Here is a 20848-nt window from a genome sequence, read left to right on the forward strand (position 1 = left end):
GCTTTGTGCGCTGGGCACAGTCATGGTGGAATAGAAAAGGGTCTTCCCCAAACTGTTCCCACAAAGCTAGAAGTAGATCATTGTCCAAACTGTCTTTGGACGCTCCAGCACTAACAATACCCCTTTACTGGAACCCTGCAGAACAGCCCCAGACCATTATTCCTCCTCCACCGAAAGTTACACAATGCATTCCGGTAGGTAGCGTTCTCCTGGCATCCATCGTACCCAGACTTCCACCTCACAATAACAGCAGCCGGGGCAGATCGGGCAGGGCAGACATTTCACAAACTTTCTTGTGGCAAAGGTGGCGTCCTCTGACGGGGCCACAACCCATTCCACTAGCAATGTTTAATAGACGGGCTGCACGTTAGAGCTTCGGTACCATTTAACATTTTAACACACGCAGCCAAATTTAAAGGGGCCGAAACGCCCTGGTATGGCACACGGACCACTCAGGCAGCAGCTTCCTTGATGCCGCTCATTCAAAGTGAGTCGGAGTCCCTACACTCCTGATGTGTCGTTCACTAGTGACCTTGTCCAATATCGAGCAACCCCGTACCAATCCCCACTGGCAACTCCATCGGCTGGACAGTCAAGGGCAGAGAAGCAGGTAGGGCTGCAGTCACACAACAACACTAACATGCGCAGGCGGGCCGGACGGTTCAAATGCATGTAACAGGGCAATACTTATAAACTTAATATCCCCAAATTTATTTCAGCGATAGTAAGAGAGGGATTAATGTTATCCCCTATGCTGACAAGTGAAAGCTTGTGTGCAAGTGGGCTGCCATAGTTACTCAAGAGTAACAAAGATGATCATTAAGATATAAAAAAATATTTCAAGTATAATGTTACATTGTTTGTTTGTTTGTTTGGTGTTCAGTACATTAATTAGGAGACGAGGGGACACCTAGTGGTTATTCATGGAAGTGCAATAAAAGTATTGGCTGTAAAAATTAACACAAATCCACCAAATAGAAACCAGGAAAAAAATATATATATATAGAAATGTAATATATAGATTTTACATAAAATGTAGCTTTTTGCACGTAAATATGGAAACCATATTTATATATACATTAAATAGATATTATGGTATTTGATGAGCCTGAAAGTTTTCAGCTATGTTAAATGGAGTAGCTGGGTGTGATGGGGGGGGGGGTGTCAGGGGGGGTACTGTCTCTTTAAAAATGAGCTTGTATGTAGCATGTGACTGTAGGGCATGTGGCGCCTGTCCAGAAGTCATAAACAGAAAGAGGGCTTCGAATCCTCAAGAATCCAGCAGGCCAGGTGGAGGCTCCTGGCTCTCAAAAACATTAATAATATTTCCTGTGTGTTCTTACTTGTTTTCTCAGATAACCATAGAATTGTTGTTGAGAAAAAAAGACATTTATTCACATTCCAAAAGTTTCAACTGACTGGCAACCACAAATTCCATAAAAAATGCTCCCATTGTGTGTATGTATAATATATATATATATATATATATATATATAAACATTAACTAACATAGGAACGAAGTGGTTCCTTTTGATTGATTTCCTTATGTGCATGATTAATTAGCCTTTTAAACTTGGATCAGCGAACACAACATGCCATTGGAACGCAGGAGTGATGGGAGTGATAAAGGGTCAGTGGAACACAGGAGTGATGGGAGTGATAAAGGGCCATTGGAACGCAGGAGTGATGGGAGTGATAAAAGGCCATTGGAACACAGGAGTGATGGGAGTGATAAAGGGCCATTGGAACGCAGGAGTGATGGGAGTGATAAAGGGCCCTGCTCAAAGGAACTTACAATCTAGAAGGATTCAAAATGTTAACCAAAACAAATGCCTGCTTTGATAAAGATGTAGAAAATGTCTAGTATCTGATCTGTTATGCTTCATTGGTTCTACATCTTTTCAGAAAAAAAACATTAGGCAAGATGAAGGTACCTGCAGGGAATGTAAGCGTGTTATCGTATGTGATAATGACATACAGCGCAATTCCAAGAAGTACCTGGCCTACTGCACCCCCTGGTGTTGGCAAAAGGAAGTACAACCCATTAGCCATTTGGGTTTACTATAAAAAAAAAAAAAAAAAACCCTTATACTATTAGAAAAAAATTCTTGGAATAAGTAACAGGATCCGGTTGAGCACCTCATGAAATACTAAAGAAATCATTAGAAAACGTGATAAAAAAAAGTGATAATCACGCGTTGTATACTCACTTAGCGCATGATACGTCGGCTTGTGTTTCCCCTTCAGGTGCACGGCGCAGAGAGATGCGATCTTCCCTGGTGGCTGCATCTTTCCATCAATAAGATACCACATTCTGGCAAAGGTGGCCCATTGCTTAATGACGAGAGAAGCCAACGTCAGAATACTGACACACACATTGCGTGTATTATGCGGTGTGTATATATATATATGTTATCTTCATGCTATTACTTTTTTCTACGTGAAACTGAAGCTTTAATGGTGGGATGGTATTAAGAAGAATTAAGGCACCAGCATCAGCATATTATTTAAGTGGCAACAGCCTAGAGCGGGAAACCTACTAGGTGTACTATCATTCATTTTATTATTCTTCTTGTATGGGTACATGTGTGTGTGGAGAAGAACACAAAATCTGGCTTTCAATAAAAAAATAAATAATATATATATATATATATATATATATATATATATATATATATACACACATATATAGTGCTGAGCGTCAGGATAAGGCATCATATCCCGTCACGCTCCGCAAGAGAGAGATACAGAAGTCTGGATGGACAGACCTCGCGTTCCCTTTAATTTTAGATCTATGATCTCCCCTTCCGGCCCCGGTAGACACCTTGCTAACCCACGATTACCAGCCCTGTAAAGGTGCTGTCTGGGTGCCATAGACTCATCAGGACACACTTAAGGGGGTTATTGCAAAAAGAAGGCAAGCTCTGATGGCCAATGGGGGCGTGTCCAGGGGCGGGGCTTTACAAAACTACATTACATATAACCGAGTGAGGCATTTGGATACTTATATTATTTAAACAATTTATTTTACAAGACCATTTTCTGCTACTTAAATGCACCCTATTGTGGCTGTGGAACCCTTTAATACATCCATACCCAGCAAATAATCTGAACTCCTAGAAAAGAGGGGCTTCAAAGGGAATAAAGAGGGACTGTCCTTCCTTTAATAGGGACACTTGGGGGGTTGATAGCCAAGACTAGAACACCGGGTCTACAGTGCTTTCTAATACAAGCACAGATCGGTGATTACATGAATGACATGACAGCTCTGCCCCGCCACCAAGTCACATGGAAAGGCATGACAGTAATGTGCATTCCAGTCACTCCACGCGTGATAACCCACGCCATACGTAACATGTCAGCGAGATATTTAGTGCTGCATTGCTGCATTAGTTCTCCCCAGCCTGGTGCTCCTACCTGGGCTGATCTGCTGTAACTCGCCATCACAAGGAGGTCACCATGACACCACGAGCTGAACCCCAGACAACCTCAACCCGGTGCATCTATAAATATGTTCCGACGGGAAACAGATCACAAGCCCTATCGATCTAAACCAAGAGGGGGGAATAAATCATTGGGCTCGCGCACCATGATTCTGTACGCTTCTGTTCTCTTAATAAAGAAGCGGATTAAGCACATAATAACCCCTAACTAAATAAAACAGCAATGGAATAGGCAGTAGGAACCCTTGTGTTCCAGTGCTTGTTTCCGAAGTGTCTAGTAGTTTAATGCACTAGAGATCTAAGTACATAAGGCACTAATGTTGTCTGACCACAGGAGCCATTTTATCGGAGCAACTGCTTGAGCTTTTTTTTTTGGTATCCAGTGTAATGTCTACATCCTAAAGGGATCATTTTTGCTGTAGGCGTCGTTAATAAGTATTGTTGCCTCGGGTGTTTATCGCTCTCCGTCAGTCACATGACAGCTGTGTAGGCCGGAAGTCCGTGGTGTGGCGCGTAGTTCGGATTCCCGGACTGTACCGTCTGTCAGAGCCGGGTATATCCGGCTTGTAGTTGGATATTGGTACCGACGCAGTCCGTGTCCCGGAGCTCAGTGCTTGCAGAGTGGATCGGGCCTGGACTGAGCGTTCGGACCGTCCCGGGCCATGGAGCGCTTTGTGTTGTTAGTCAGCTGGGAGAAGGGGCTGCAGGGCGGCCGGGATAAGAAGCTCGTCCCTCCAGGTACTGAGCTGACAGAGTATCCGGCGTCCTCCGTGTATTCCCGGGGTCTGCATGCTGGAGGTCAGGCTGGGTACCCAGGTGCTGTATTTAAAGGACATCCAGGCAAAGCCTTTCTCCCAGCCCCAGCATGATCAATACCTACAGCAGGTTTTCATCCTTCCACCTGTCCTGGTGTCACAAATCGCAGCATCCCCAGCAAACCAAATCCATGAGCGCAGCATCCCCGACAAACCAAATCCATGAGCGCAGCATGTCCTCCTACCGATCAACCTTCCCAATGATCTCGTACTTAATAGTTATAGAGGGAGAAGAATCTGAGCGGGGAAACTCGCCTGTCCTGATCTCTTCCTGCCCTTTAACGTCTGAGCCTCCATGATGACTGTTTAGTGGGCTGTATAATATAAAATTGCATCGTCTGGTTACAAGAACCGTTTAGCTCGGTACTCGCTCTGCACAAGTCGGTGTGATGTAATGTTATTAAATACATTCTCATGTATATGGGGTTTTGAACTGATTTTAAAGCCTGTGCATCGTAAGCATACATGTAATAGGATAAACAAAAACCCAAGACTGAGTAAAACCCATTAAATGTGAACTTTGTTGGCTTGCAAAGACTTGACGTGATGATGTGATTTGTAAAATGAGGCGTAAACATGGGAATTATGTCACAGACAGCCTTAATGTATACGGCATTGGGGTATTTATCACACAATCAGATTGCAAGCTCCGCTGTCTTTGTGCCCTTAAAATGTTTGAATAATATATATATATATTTTTCACTTTTAGGTTTCGAGTATGTACAGAATGTTTATTCCCAGCTGAAGGAATACAGCGCCAAATATACAAAGACTTTCCCAGGTGAAACATTACCGTTTAAATGACGAGAAATGTTCTGTGTTGTATTGCTCTGAATGGGTGGATGCTTTTGGGGCCCCTAAAATGCCAAAATGGCCTCTTAGACTCCTGTTCAGAATGTATAGCATCGCGTGGGCTAGTGCAGACGTTATAAATGATCGTGCCAGCGGTTTCTCCCTATATCAGGGGTGTCCAACCTACGGCCCTCCAGCTGCTGCAGGACTACATCTCCCATCTGAACCAGCCATCCCCTTAGCGGAAAGATCATTATGGGAGATGTAGTCCTGCAGCAGCTGGAGGGCCGCAGGTTGGACGCCCCTGCCCTATATGATGGTTTTCTTTTTGTAGTTGATGCGCTGCTTACCTTTCCTGTGAATCAGCAGCAGGCACTATTTTCATATCTTGATTCATGTCAAAAGACTTTACCTTATCTTACTCCGACCAATGGGTGCGACCCCGTTCCCTGACACGTCTTCGAGCTTCTGTTATAAATGTGAATCTGTCTGAGAATGATTTCCAAACAAATACCTTTTTTTCCCCAGCCTGTTCACTAACTGGAAATCCAGTCTCAAGAAGGTGGTTTTGTGCTTTTCAGGCCGTCCATGGACCTTTCCAGGTAAAAATCCATCGAACCTTCCTATTTTTTGTTTTATTTTTTTTTACTCGGATGATGCCTTACTCATTTGACCATTTTGTTTTCTGCTCAGTTTTCCAGCTCCCAGTGGGAGGATTTGAGCCCCGACGCTGCGTCTGATGATGCAGAAGACCCGGCTCAGAGCTCCATTGAAGAATGCTTAAGCGCCCTTCAGAATCCAGAAGAAGAGGATGATGACAGCAGCCGGGATTCAGTTACTCAATCCAAGTATGACCAAAGGCTTTTTACGCTGTGATCATTTTTAAACATTCTATATACCTATACACCAGGGGTGTCCAACCTGCGGCCCTCCAGCTGCTGCAAGACTACATCTGATATATACCATGGACCAACAAATTAAGAGGCAAAGAGTGATATCAGGCATAGTATATAACCCAGACAAAGTATTTAAACAGCTAGTTCTTTATCGTTCCAAATGTGTAACCAAAGCATTAGTGCTTTTTATATTTTTATATGTTTCTATAGCGTTGGCCTAAGCATGTTTGTTGTTTTTTTTTTTCCTGCTATTGCTCAGTTTGTTTGAAGAGTCCGCAGAACTTCTTCACCAACTATCGGACAAGCTGCCGGCACCAGGTAATGTTATTTCTTTCTTTTTATTTAAATGGACTAGCTTTGAACAAATAATTAGGGCTGCAACTAACGATTATTTTAATAATCGATTAGTTGGCCGATTATTTTTTCGATTAATCGATTAATCGGATAAAAAAAATGTAAATTTTTCATTTATTTTAAATAATTTACTAAACAAATGATGTTAAATACAAACAGCAGAATAAAAAAACTTTGATAATACATTTCTTGTCTTTATTTCCCAACCAGCCCCCCAATATATGCACATTTGAGCCCAGACTTGCTACGCTGCCTCCCAGACATGCCATGCTGCCCCCCCACATATGCCACGCTGCCTACCACAGCACTCCACGCTGCCTCCCACATATGCCACGCTGCCTACCACAGCACTCCACGCTGCCTACCACAGCACTCCACGCTGCCTCCCACATCTGCCACTCCACGCTGCCTCCCACATATGCCACTCCACGCTGCCTCCCACATCTGCCACGCCACGCTGCCTCCCACATCTGCCACTCCACTCTACCCCCCACATGCCACTGTGCCTGATACGCCTTATACCCCCTGAAACACCACTCCATCCTCCCCAGACATGCCACCCTGCCCTCCCCACATATGCCACGCCATGCTGCCTCCCACATCTGCCACTCCACGCTGCCTCCCACATATGCCACGCTGCCTCCCACATATGCCACGCTGCCTCCCACATCTGCCACTCCACGCTGCCTCCCACATCTGCCACTGTGCCTGATACGCCTTATATCCCGATACCCCACTCCATCCTCCCCAGACATGCCACCCTGCCTCCCAGACATGCCACTTCTCTACCCCCAGATATGCCTTATACACCCTGATACACCACTCCGTCCTCCCCAGACATGCCACACTGCCCTCCCCACATATGCCTTATATACTGTATATGCCTTATACCCCCAGATATGTCACTTCACTGCCCCCAGGATTTAGATTCCCCTAAATTAACCCTAAACTCCACATTAACCATAACTGCCCCTAAATTAACCCTTAACACCCCCTTAACCACAGCATCCCCTAAATTAACCCTAAATACCCCATCAACCACAGCATCCCCTAAATTAACCCTAAACACACCATTAACCACAACTGCCTCAAATTAACCCCAAACACCCCATTAACCACAGCTGCTCCTAAATTAACCCTAAACACCCTATTAACATAACTGCCCCTAAATTAACCCTAAACACCCTATTAACATAACTGCCCCTAAATTAACCCTAAACACCCCACTAACCATAACTGCCCCTAAATTAACCCCCACCTCCCCTAACTTTCAGTAGCCCAAATATATATATATATATATTACATATTACATATATATATATACACACACATACACATTATATATATATATATATATATATATATACATATACATATATACATATATACATATACTTACAGTTAGATGAGTGTCACAGCCATGTGGTTCTGGCCTGGAGAAGGAAGGGGCGGGGCCAGTTGTCACAGTGATTACAGGGAGGGGGAGTAAGTAGGAGCTGCTGCTGTGAGACGGTGAGTCAGACTAAACGGATTATATAATGAGGGGGATTTTTCAGAGCGTTTGCTCTGAAAAAACCCTCATTTTATAATCGATAATAATCGATTCAACTAATCGATAATGAAATTCGTTGCCAACGAATTTCATTATCGATTATTATCGATTTTATCGATTAGTTGTTGCAGCCCTACAAATAATACAGAGGAGCTAGCAAGACGTCTTCTTTGACTCATAAGATTACAGAGAGAAAAGGCGCGGGTCTATATTTGACCATAGATTTTGTTGCCATTTTACTGGATATGTTGCCTTTGCTGTAATGTTTATGCCTTTAATTATTATTATTTTATTTATATAGCACCAACAGTATACGCAGCTCTAAATACAATACATATATTAAAGGGGTCTGACAAGACGAGAATTGACAGACTAAGACAAAGCGATACATTAGGTGGAGAGGATCGGCTCGCAAGCTTACAATCTTGAGGGAATGGGGGGACAAATATAAGGCGTAGCACATAGTAATATGCTAGGGGTTGGGAGATTTTGATCGATCCATTCTTTTTTCCAGGGCGAGCTTTGGTCGATGTCCTGTTAATATCTTCAGAGGCTCCGAGATTGAAGGACTGTATTCCTGCGATTGGTGCCATCAAACATCTAAAGGAATGGCACTCTGCCAAAATCACCATCGTGACGAAAGATCACAAAGGGTAAGGTTTCATTTGGCTTCTTAATTAACGAACACGTTGCAGACTTTGCTGCTGCTTCGATGGGCCGCGCTGCAGTTAAGCCAAAGAAACCTCTTCTATAGGTTTGACGAAGCATTGTCTTATTTCTCAACCATGTTTAACTAGTAAAGCAAAGTCTCCTTCAAAACGTTATACAGAACAAGGATCACATTCTTCATTTCCAAAACATTATTTTGATGTCTTATTTTGATTTAAAAAAATATATATATATATTTTTTTTTAATATTGGAAATTGCTTGAATATAAATAACTACAAATGAAACGGTCACATTTTTACACCATGCAGGTTAACAGCTTTACAATATATCTTTCCCCAGATGGCAGCAGATTGCAAATTACCTGTCCGCATGCATCGTGCCAACAGATCGTGTCAGCGCATTAATAGACCCCCAGGAATTATGGAGAGGGTCCGTTGAAATAAGCGAGAGAAAAGTAAGACTTTTATTTTGCTTTTTGGAAGTAACAAAATATTTTGTGGTTTGCTTTGTTATATGGAGAGGTGTCTAAAATATTTGCGCTTTTTGAATGTAAATCATTTCCTGCTCTAAGATGCCAAACTCTTTGGGGCAATGAAAGGCATTTGATTAATATGTATATAATTGTGCTATTTCATTTTAATTCAACTTTGTTTACATACTAGTTTTAAAATATCCATTTATAGAACACCAGCAGATCCTTAGCACTATTAGAATAGGGGGAACCGTAACAATAAAAACTGACAGTATACAGTTTGACGATAAGATTCATGTTAAGACCTACTGGTACAGAAGGCGACGGCCGCCGGGTTCTTGTGAGATTCCAATACTATACTGATTGAGACAAACTTTGATTTTGTTTAACTTTCTAATTAAGTTTAGAAATAGCAGTCTGATGATTATTAAGATAGTGTTATATAAAACATTTCCCCCAATCCTCTAGTTTAGTTCTCAGGTTGAGTTCCCGGAGTTCTGTATACGATCTGTCTCAGACGGCACCGAGCAGCCCTATTTCTTAAGGCTTAACCGTGTTACGGAGAACAGCGCAGATAAGACCCGGAGAGCTTTACTTCCAGAGGTAAGACGGACCAGTCGGTTTAATAGTGTAAAGTATTGTGTAAAGTCTCCTTTGATCGCAGATGCGCTTACTTCGCTGATGTCATTATAGTTTTTGTTTTTTTTTCTTGTATCTTTGCAGGTTTTTCACTACTATGGATCGTTGCTGGAATTTGTTCAGATGGTGGCTACTTCAGAAATTCCTTCCTACTTTATATCAAATGTTTCATTTGAACTGTATCCTTTTTTTTTTCTTAACCAATCACTTCATAGTGTTTTGGGGTACTTTTTACAGTGAAACTAAAAGCTTTTGTATCAGGGATTTATATTTGCCTGCCTCGTTGCCTTTTTTGTCCTATATGTAGATAATTTCCCAGTTCTTTTTATGGTCAGTGGGATCTTATATATCTGCCATTAGAAAATGTTAAGCTAGCAGTTGAAATGTGATTTACAGCGGGCATTATGTTTGAACGGAACGCATTTCTTTAGCTGGATCTCTAGATCTCTGACGACAAACTGCGTGCGTGGAAAATCCAAGCTCATGTTAGACCAGCTGTGCTCCTTGAATGAAAAGGTAATTGATGAGCACTGTTTGCAGGAGCACACGTTGTATTGTAACAAATTGTGTGCTTTCTAGAACACACTTTGCCAAGTCTGAGTGTCCTTTTCTTTGTGGGAGGGGGGGTGTGTCCTCGCTAGCCGTCTCCATGCCATAGTACAAACAATTGCCCTGCCTATTTTATTATAAGAGGGGAGACATGGCCTTGGTGTTATTATTGTGTTTATATGAAACTTTACAGCGATCAAACATTTAATCAGAGCGCGCAAATGTTTGAGCATCCCAACGTCATTCGCTGTTAACGATGGCTTTGCCATATAGAATCACCTCTGTGTGGTGAGTGTGCAGAGGACGTTGTTCAAAATATCACATGGCTGACAACGATGGCCGCCTCCGAGTCTCCAGATAAAAGGAGTTTATGGGAACAAAATGTCTTCAATGCTATCCTGCTGTATCCGACACTTTATAAATAGAGCGGAAATGTATATAGAATTTGGGATAACGAGACGGTGTCCGTTCTGCAGCCTTTTTTATTAACGTTTTTATTTAATGTTCCAGGTGGGGGCCATATTTACATTGCCCTGTAATGTATGCAGCCTGCCCATTCCACCTGCCCTTCAGCGGAGTACTAAAAAGTGGAGGGAATACATGTCTAGAAAACCCAAAGAGATTAAAGGTAAGAGACCAGCTACAATACTCTTTCCGTATTTCTTAGACTTTAAGATATACCATGAAATAATAAAAGCGAGCCCTGTTCCTCGTTTCCGGAAGTCCTCGAAGCCTTCAAAGCCCCTTCGGAAGCCTTTTATCATTGTTGTTTAAAATATGGAGTTGTGGACAGTAATGGTATTTTTCTTTACATGCTTTCTGCATACAATTGTTTTATCTGTGGGAGTCCTACTATCGTTAGAAACGGACTGTTTTGTGTATAAATGGTCATGAATTTTAGCAAGACTTGTGTAATTGGCTGTAACAAGAGTTATTTTATTCTTGGTTTTCTGTGAAGTTCCAGGTATGGAGTTGAAGGGGGAGCATTGCAGCTATTTCTTCCTCGTTCAAGGGAAAGACAACGGATTGTGTACGTTAACAATGCTTCACTCCGCCAGCCAGATCAATGGAGCTGCGTCGCTTGCTTTACTGCTCCACAGGCTGAAATCGAAACCATCAGATGAAAGCAAAAGTAAGTCGCTGGCTGTCCTGTCCTTCATTTGTTTCATTATTATTATTATTAATCGTTTTATATAGCGGCGTCATATCCAGTTTGGTGGAAATTGCAATAGACTAGATATTGAAATCATGCAAAACAATGCTTCGATGATTTAAACATAGGAACGCACAATTTGAATGGCAAAACCAAATATACCGGTATATATTTCCAGTTTTCTACCATCTGCAAGGATTTAACCCTTACAAGGTCCTTGTCTTTTGTTGAGGATCGCCTCATACCCTCACCTTATTAAACCCTACTAGGTCTACTGAAAGGTCATTCCACTTATCTACTAGTTCTAAATAGTTAACTATATGCATTCTTTAGCGCTACTGTAATGCATTTCAACCAACCCCCCCCCCAAAAAAGTAAGTATCCTGATGTCTGAAGTAATAAGCAGTTTTTTTTTAATTAATCGTTATAACTATTAGCACAAGAGTGTCCAACCTGCGGCCCTCCAGCTGCTGCAGGACTACATCTCCCATCCTCCTCTTCCAGCACCTTAGCTGAAAGAGTATTATGGGAGATGTAGTCCTGCAGCAGTTGGAGGGCCGCAGGTTGGACACCCTTGTATTAGTAGTTCTTTGTGATGAACTTGCACCAATAACAATTAACTTCTGGACAATAAACTTAAAATACCTACCCTTAGGGCAGCTTAATAGCTTCTGCTGTATCCAGCGCCATGGTATTGGGAACACTGATCGCCTGCCTTTGTCTTTTTAGATAATCAAGTTAATGCACTGAGCGGCCTCCAGCATTACCACGGCAATACGATTGTGGCGAGAGAGAAGGCTTTAGCCCGTTCGCAGGCCTTGGCAGTGAAAGAGTACCTTCGTAAGTGTAAGACGTCGCAGGCCGTTCAATTCTTCGCTTTAAAATTTCCATCCCTTTCATACAACATTTTCTCTTTGTTTTAAGAACGGAGCAAAGCTATGCCCAGCGTTGCCGCTCTAAAGACATTGTTAACGATTACCAGGGAAGGTGTCTTCAGAATTTTTGAGGGCTTAAGCCCTACCGGGTCCAACACTTCTCTGGAGATTGCCGGTTCTGGAGAGGCTCCTGCAGGTACGTGCGTTTTCTGTTTTCATTTTTCCGGAAATGACCTTGAATGCAGCTCGGCATGCTGGAAACGACACGGGGAAGAATGAAGAAAATGACCCGGAAACTCTGATTATCGTGTGCGCAGGAGCTTTGAATTTAGTGGGTTATAGGAGTACTGGTACCTAGAGATGTAACGTTTCTGACAATTTTGAAGCCATGGGAAAAAAAGTTGTTTTTTTTTTCTGCAAAAATTTACATATTTTCCGAAAATTTGAAAAAAAAAAATGCAGAGGGGGGTAGTTTTAGAAATGTACAATTATTTTGTTTCGCTGGGAACATGAAATGCAGCGTATATAAAAGTATGATGAAATAAAAGTACAACTTATTCAGCAAATCATAAACTCAATTTGCTTTTTAAAACTTTTTTTGTTGTAAACAAAGTCTGCATATATAAAGAAAAATTTCAGCTATACATGAGAAAAGGTAACCCCCCCTTCCCTCAAATGCAACAAAATAAATGAAGAAACTATATATAAAAAAATAAAAAATAAAAAAAAATCTCCTCTAATCCTCCTCCATGGATGCAGAGTGTTTCCACTCCTTACGTTGGCGAGTTACCCTATCTAGCAGGCTGCCTTGATAGGTTGCGGATTGGTTCCTGCGCTCACGTTAAGCTGTGTAAGCATTAATACTTTTTTTTATGTCCCTCATTCTTGAGCTCCGGTGCTACAAACTCCTTTAAACTCACCGCGAGTTTCTTTAACTACAGTTATCCACCCCAAACGTGTAGGTTGTTGGAAGGTTACGTGCCTTAGCTTCACGTGTGTTTAAACCCAATACATGCCGCTGTGTGTGGGAATGGGGAGAGGGTTACATTTTCTCATCAAAAATCATATTTATTTCCCCTTATAATTTCAGAATCGAAAGCGATGATCTCAAACCCAGCGGAGTGGCCGGAAAGACACGTTCTCCAGAACCTGGAGAATTTTGAGAAAACAAAACAAAGGATAAGGTACCAAAGGTCCACTTTTTGTATTAAATGTCATGGCTGTAGACACAGCTATTTCTGTTTTAGCCATAGCCAGGGGAAGCCTTAAAAGAAATAAACTCTTGTAACCAGCTAGCATTAAAAACACTACCTGCGGCTGATCATCATAGAAACCGTAGTTCCGAATTCTCTGGGTGGAGATAGTCCGCTGCCTCTGCATTACATTAAGATAGTACTACTTTTGGCACACGGAGTAACGTAGAGATTTAGGGCTAAGCGACCGCTTTCTAATCTTAAGATGTTATATTTTCCTTTACGTTTCGTCTGCCTGTGGTTATCCTAGAAAAGGTCATTATACATCACCTTCTCCCCCGCAGAGCTTCTATCCTTTCCAGTTCAGCCGAGCACTTGCTTGGGCGCAAGGATAGCCAGAAGGAAGGAATAACCTCGCTAGACGCTAAAGAGCTGCTGAAATATTTCACTCCGCAAGGGTTGGCAATCGGGGAACTACAGCCTTTGCAGATTCAAAGAGGGTGAGTGGATATAAATGTGTCTTTGCATGATTAGGGGGGTAATTTGTATCTAGATATCATGTGTTTACCTGAACGATCAAATGTTTGCTACAATTGTGACACCGTTTTAAAATACCCCATTCGTAGGCAGCCTAACTGCCTCCAGGTCCGACGCCATTGTGTTAGGGGCGCTTATGATCTGTTTGTCTTTTTAGATAACCAAATGAATACACTAAGGTGCCTTCAGCATTACAAGAGCAATAAAACTATGCCTGGTGGCTTTTACAGAAAAGGATTGTGTGAATGTCACACTTCCTATGAAAACCGTATTTTTCTGTAAGCATTAAATACATTTAATGTCAGTGTGGTGACATTCGGATGAGTTTCCCTGCACAAACACTACACTGAGCTGATACTTTATGGCAATGAAGTCCTGCTTATCCAGTGAAGTCTTTCCTCTATAGACTTACACGTGGCAGAGGGTCCTTCTGGGTGATTAGGAAATATGATGAGGGGTCAAGGTGTAGACTTGTAGATTTGGCTTATATAACGCTGCTAGAACACGAACATAAATACGCTGATTCCACCGACGTCCACTAGGTGTCTCTGTTCAACCTGATCTTGCTTCTCATCAATTAGCTGGAACTTTACATTTTTTAACTTAATTGATAACTTAGGAAGTTCTCAGTAATTTGGATATATTTTGATAGAATGTTTTGAAGCTAGATAAAAGTGAATTTTTCAGTCCCTCAGGCTCCTACTTACAGTATTCGACAACAGGTTGAAGCGCTATTTCATATATTCTTCCATTAAGTTTCATTTTCTTGCCTCTTCCAGTGAGAACGCCTTCCTTTTGACGCCCAGGCTTACCCCGCGGAAACTCAAAGGCTTGCCTTTTGAGAAAGCAGCCGAATGTCATTACCATGGCCTCGAGTGAGTGTCTCTGTACTGAGCTGCGCTGTATCTGAATCATGTATTTGAGATTCTGGTCTGAATTCTTTCAGCCGCATCGTTCAGCGTAGGAACGTGTGATATTTTTAGCGCTGGGGGGTTTGGTCACTTAAAAACACTCGGGTCAAATTTGTAGCACACAATAACTGATTTTATTATATGTATCATCAATAATGATCAAACCAATAATTCATGCTTCTTACAGCTAGCAGCCTTTTGCGCCATCTCTAGTCCCGAAAGTAGAAGTCCCTCTAAAAAAATACCTTGTCCCAGGAGCTAAAAACAAATGAACATTCAGAGCACCTCCACATATACTAAACTGTCAGAGCTTCTTCACCTAATGTAACTGACTCTGCTTCTACATCTGAAAATCCCAAACCTCACTAAAATAAGATCGCTTCTCGTGGCTCCCCTGGGACTAAGACTTCCGATGGCTTTTGTTTCCTCTCTTTAGGTTCTGTCTTGATCATCGCAAAGCTTTGGACCGCGACGTGGGCTTTGTGGAGCTCCAGTCTCGTCTCATCCGCTATGAAACCCAGACCACCTGCACGAGAGAGTGCTGCCCCGTTCCCTTCGCGTTAAGCCCCCTGCCGTCCCCGGCGGTGCTGTCAGAGCCGGGCAGCGTGCCCGATGGCGAGTCGCTGCAGGGTGATCTCGGGGCAGACCCGTTGCGTCTCAAACGCCGTTCGAAGGATCTCGAAGGACTCTACGCCAGCAAGAGGTAAAGTACATTAAGCTTTCGATCGGGAAACTACGACGCAGCTTATTGTCATTGAAATGAAGTTGTTTTGTCTCTGCGGATTGAGCTTTAAAATGTAACATGTATGAATGCAGACTATATTAACCCCTCGGTTGTAGGACTAAGAAGTTGTAACAATTTCTGTGCTGATTTGTACATATAGGATTTTGTAACGCATTGCCTTTTTTTCTCCCCATTTATATTTCATGGTCAACCAGACTTGCAAAATCCGAGAGCTCCGATTCCCTGCTGTCCCTTGCGAGTGAAGGCAGCGGGTGTCAGCAACTGTCCAGGGTCACGAGGACGCGCCCCGAAAAAGTGACCTCGGCCCCTTCAACTGCTCACCCTCCAAACAGCCAAATACAATCTGTGTCTAATAAGCCGCCTCCGGCAACGCAAACTTCAAATCCGGAACAGGAGAGAAAGGAGTCGAGATCTCAAAAACATAACCGGGTAAAAGATTCCATTGAAGAAAGTCAGACCTGATCTCTATAATGTAGGGGATCTATCCTTAGGCTGAGGTGTAGAGCTTTCGGGTCCTAAATGGGGTTTATTTACAAAAGGGGGTTGCAGGAGAGTTGCAGTTTCACCTCACTGACTTCACTATATACCATGAATAGCCATCCCCAGTGAGCTTCTGCAAGGAAGTAATATTAACAGTTTGATAGGAATGTAACTGAACAGGCTCATAAGAAACATATGTGTATATAGACCTGATATCTGGAGGGGGCCGCACATTGTGGTTTGTAACAATCATACTGACATAGAAAAGAAGAGCACCAGGGAAGGACAGAGTGAAAAAAGGGTATACTTTAGACTGTGCGTATTTAGACTGGTGGTCCCAACGCTTTGGCAGCCCCACAGAGACCATACTGTCAGTTTAAGCCGAGAAGGATTTATCGGTGCTCACCAGTGGCATCTTCACATCTGTTTTTTTTTTTTACTTTTTGTTTTATTTTGTACAAATCAACATCCTAAAGGTGAACGATTTATGCTGAACAATTGCTATATTCCCCTGTACGGATTGTTGCAGAATAATTATTCTAACATTTCTCCTCATTTGAAATAAAAGACCCTCCTGCACTTTGTGAAATCACATTATGAATTTTATATATTTCTATCGCATCTCCTTTTTTTTTTTCTTTTCTCATCCAAGCTATACATCTTGTTCTTTTGACTCCCTTCAAGTATTTAATAATCATTCTTCATTAAGTATTCATATTTTTATTTTCACCTCGACTTATTCCTTCCCGATTTATTTTTTTAGGCAGTTCTGTCAAGTCTGTCATTACGAGACCAGTGAATATATAAGTTACATTTCTCCGTTATGGATATTGACCTGATTTTCTTTTATTTGCAGATGCTGAAGGAGGTCGTATCCAAAACGCTTAAGAAATACGGCGTTGATGACAGCCACCCCTGCTTTGTGGCTTGCAGCCAGCGGCTGTTTGACGTGTCCAAATTCTTTTTAAAGGTCTTGTATATTTGGCGTTTCTAAGTCACTTCTTTACACGTCATACATTACAGAAAAGAAACTTTAGGGCGTTAGAAACAAAGTGTTCAGCGTAGATGACTTGCTAGATGATGGCTTGCTTTTTTGTGTATTAAAAAGGCAGTTTTGTAGTGCAGGCTTATGTTCCAACCATTGATTACCCTGGTAAGTGTTCCATTTATTTGGTGCCCTGCAACAGGGTGGACGTGGGGGTTGAACAATTCAAATGGCCAATTTAAGTAAATAGAGGAGCTTAGTCTAAGACTAGAGGATCAGAGGATTAGGTATAATGGAAGATAGTTCTTCTCTACTGGGACAGTGGTAGATACATTGAACAGTGCACAGCAGAAGTGGTGGGAGCTAATACAATGTGGGAATTTACACGTGCATGGGGTAGGCATAACGTTATCTTGACTATGGGACCAGACCAAGGACTGATTGGGCTTTGAGTCGGGAAAAATGGGCTGAATGATTCTTATCTGACGTCACCTTCTGTTTATGTGTGTGTGTATCGTCATTGGAGCCGCTTGTGACCTCTGGCACAGAATGCTCTCTATCGGAGCTGTGCCTTGGTGATATATAACACTTCGTGTTTAGGAGACAGTTCTCTCTCTGTCAGTCCTCCCCAGTGTTTAGTTGTTCTGTTGTTAAATCCACGAAGGCGGATTAGTGCCCTTTTAATATTTCACCTGGAATGAATACATTTATACTATTACTGCTCGAGTCAACTAGCTTTATTTCCCCGGCTATTGAGTGGCGCTCACCTTCATAGAGTGTACGTTCTCGGGAGGGGGGTCCGGGAGCGCCTGACCCTTTCGGTTTGCTGAGCACCGACCGCTTCATTTGGGGGATTGGATTCAGTATTTGCCGGTTGCGAGCGCTCTTGGTTCTGCTGTTGTAATAGCGTCTGCAGCGTCTGAACCCCTGTGAATTGTGTCTCTCTCGGGACTCGTGACTTACCGCGACCGTTTATGCCATTAAACTATATTTCACTGTTCAGTGATTCCAGCCTCAAGCTGCGACGATTGCATTTCACACACAAATATGCCTGATTTTATTTCATCCTAAATAGTCACAGAGAATATTTTTCCGTTCATGCTGTAAATAACGACGGGCCTGCTGTGAGCGGACGCTTACTCCGCCGTGATGCTCTATGCAGCTCCGTCATCTCTCTGCTTGTCGAATATGTCTTACAGCAGGACGTTTACTTTGCTGTTTTTAGGCTTTCTGCACCAAAATCCACCTCTGGGTTAGATGTGTGGATAGGGCACGTCTTGTAATAAGTGGGGTGAGGCTTGTTTGGCCATGGCTCCTTCCATTTAGATCAGGTTCCACCTGCGCAATCCAAATATGGACCCCCCATCTCCCAAGACGTGACTCTTCTTCTCCCTAATGTCGCTTTACGTTCCACATTTATTTTGGAAGAAGCTCCCCTTTAAAATCCATAGTGAAAGAAATAAGTGAGTTTGTTTTTGCGTTAAAGCAGTCTTGGGTTGTCTTCTGGGTTGCGTGCGGATCACCTCGGTGTCTGCGGCCTGCGCTACGGCGATCGCTTCTCAAGCCTGCTCTTGTTTTTCTACATGTTTAGGATCTGAAAACCTCGAGAGGGCTGATCGATGAAATGAAGAAAGCTGCGGGTAATAACGCCAAACAGGTAAGAACAACACCTGGGGAACAATGCAGTGTCCAGCTTTTAGGTAACACAAGGTGAGTGGGGGTCTTAAGTAGTGGGGGGGGGTTGAGGAGGACACAACTGGGTCTGTTCATTAAAATGAGTTTGCAGGAAAGTTGTGGTTTCAGATCACTATACGTTATGAAGATCCCACCCCAGTGAGCTGCTGCAGAAAGAGCTTGGCTGGCCCTGTACAATGTATAGCCAAATCGCTGAAGCTTCTTGAAAGTCTCCATACACATTGCGTTATACGAGGCCAGCTCAGCTCTTCTCGCTGGATAAATTGGTCACCGCCGGCCCTATATAATATCGGAGAAAGGGAATTAAAACCACAGCCCTCTTGCAAACTTCCCCTTTAGTGAATAGACCCCGATATCTTCACGCATGCTGTATAAAGTGGCAGCGGCACAAATTGGGCCAAGAGGATCATGTTTGTTTTAGCAAATCAATTCTCCTCCACTATTGTTTCTTAATGATAGTATAGCACATGTCACGCTGCCATTTTTTTACCCCCCCCCCCGTCTCCAAGCAAATAAATGCTTGTTTGACTTGTAAACACGGTTGTCTGAATTCAGCCGGGCAGAGCCGCTGCTTTTGTGTGGATGTCATTGATCCATCGTGTATTATTGGGTGGAAATAGACCAGAACGCATCCATCATCTACACCAAAAAAAGAATGTTCTCCGGCGAGTGACGCTCTCGGGTAGTGATGTTCTGTCCTTGTTTTAGTCTTAATGCCGCGCACTGCGTGGACTCTCGGCCCAGGCTGTCTCATCGTGTGTGATTGTGCGCTAATGGTTATTATACAGGATTTTTTATTTCAGCTCATTCCCTCCTCTCTGTGTTGTTCGCTTGCACTCTACGCTTATTTTATTATGCTTTGTGGTGCTGTTTCTTGTGTCTGCCTTCTGACCCATCTATAAGGGCTGATGTCCTTAACCGGGAAGCATTGCTGTTACTATTAATGTCTTCCAGTGCTTTTGGTTGGGAACGGACTGGGGGAGAATCCCTTTGCTGCCAGGTCATGGCTTCAGTTATTTAAAGCAGCAATACTGCACCCAGATTTACAGCTTTACCTCTCCAAGGTGACCGAGTACGTCTCTGGTTAAATATTTTTCCCCGGGACCAGAGGAATACTGGACTTGAGGTGGTTTCATCACAAAGAGATGACCCCGTGCTGCCATGAACCCATCCATGGCCAGTGGGTTCCATCGTTTAGGTTTCAGTGTACTCAGTGCAGTACTCTCCTGCTTGGGTCTTGTCTGATCCAAACCACCAACCTTAAAGTTCCCTGACAAGTGAATACCGGGGGCTACGTCTTCTAAATGGGTTTTCTTCGTGGATGACTTGTGTGCTTTGGTGGCAGTAAAGAGGTGTATACTCTTTACGTTCCCTTTTTGGGGGGGCTCTGGGCCATGCCTTATTTAGTTTGTTTAAACACTTGTCGTATTCAGGCTCATTCCCAACCTAAAAGTCATCTAGACGTTCCTGCTCAGCCAAGTGAGTGATTAACGTTCTATAATCCTGGCCTTGACCTCGGCCTACGTCGTGAGTCTTCATCTGACACAACATTGGAACACCTCTTTTTTTTTGTGTGATTATTCTTTATTTTGTAAGAACATATGAGAACGACTATTTATGTGAGGTTTCTCTGTTTTCACGCCGCTCTAATCTATTTCTTTTTAGGTCGTTCAGTGGGAGCTGGATAAGTTAAAGAAGAAATGAAGAAAAGATCTGTAATTTATTTAATTGTTTTCTAACAAAACGATGCCCTTCTTCGTCTGATTAAACTATTTATAAATGTATTTTTTTAAAATAAACAACATTTTCTTAATAAACTGTTTACCTATTATTTCAAGTTACAGGTAAAGTCCAGAGATAAAATATATAAAACGGAATTTGACGATAAATACCAATCGGCCCACCTAGTCTGCCTGTTTATTCTGTTATAAAGACTCTGACTTTAATCAGTCCATGGTCTTGATTCAGGATAGTTTAATGCCTATCCCATGCATGTTTAAATTCCCTCACTGTATTGACCTCTACCACCTCTTATGGGAAGCTGTGCCACTGATCTACCACTCTCTCGGCAAAACAGGTAAGGGCCTCTTAA

General features: G+C 42.7%; 2 protein-coding genes across 2 annotated transcripts in view; one reads left to right on the top strand and one right to left on the bottom strand.

The window, feature by feature from the left end:
- MRPL13 (mitochondrial ribosomal protein L13) overlaps positions 1 to 3516 on the bottom strand; it is a 19567-nt gene extending 16051 nt beyond the window's left edge. The window contains exons 1-2 of the mRNA XM_053467475.1: positions 3418 to 3516; positions 2211 to 2334 (exon numbers count right to left, since the gene is read on the bottom strand). Of these exons, the coding sequence (XP_053323450.1) occupies positions 2211 to 2334; positions 3418 to 3444 (151 nt within the window). The 5' untranslated portion in view covers positions 3445 to 3516. The remainder of the gene's footprint in view (positions 1 to 2210; positions 2335 to 3417) is intronic.
- A 425-nt stretch (positions 3517 to 3941) lies between these two features.
- On the top strand, positions 3942 to 20574 carry MTBP (MDM2 binding protein). Its single transcript, XM_053466812.1, has 22 exons — positions 3942 to 4181; positions 4968 to 5039; positions 5579 to 5652; positions 5744 to 5898; positions 6206 to 6264; positions 8367 to 8505; positions 8862 to 8976; positions 9463 to 9597; positions 9718 to 9812; positions 10077 to 10149; positions 10693 to 10810; positions 11141 to 11314; positions 12065 to 12175; positions 12260 to 12406; positions 13301 to 13394; positions 13748 to 13903; positions 14720 to 14815; positions 15288 to 15554; positions 15791 to 16025; positions 16933 to 17046; positions 18653 to 18718; positions 20422 to 20574. Exons 1-22 carry the CDS (start codon positions 4106 to 4108, stop codon positions 20458 to 20460), a joined length of 2610 nt encoding a protein of 869 aa, XP_053322787.1. The 5' UTR covers positions 3942 to 4105; the 3' UTR covers positions 20461 to 20574.
- The last annotated feature ends 274 nt before the right edge of the window (positions 20575 to 20848 follow it).

This window comes from Spea bombifrons, chromosome 5 (genome assembly GCF_027358695.1).
Source record: "Spea bombifrons isolate aSpeBom1 chromosome 5, aSpeBom1.2.pri, whole genome shotgun sequence".
In the NCBI taxonomy this organism is placed as follows: Eukaryota; Metazoa; Chordata; class Amphibia; order Anura; family Pelobatidae; genus Spea; species Spea bombifrons.

Bases quoted from the DNA above. Each gene is read 5' to 3' on its own strand.
- MTBP (XM_053466812.1), top strand. From the start codon at position 4,106: ATGGAGCGCTTTGTGTTGTTAGTCAGCTGGGAGAAGGGGCTGCAGGGC. The intron at 6,265-8,366 runs GTAATGTTATTT...TCTTTTTTCCAG, and splicing joins GGACAAGCTGCCGGCACCAG to GGCGAGCTTTGGTCGATGTC. The intron at 16,026-16,932 runs GTAAAAGATTCC...TTTTATTTGCAG, and splicing joins GATCTCAAAAACATAACCGG to ATGCTGAAGGAGGTCGTATC.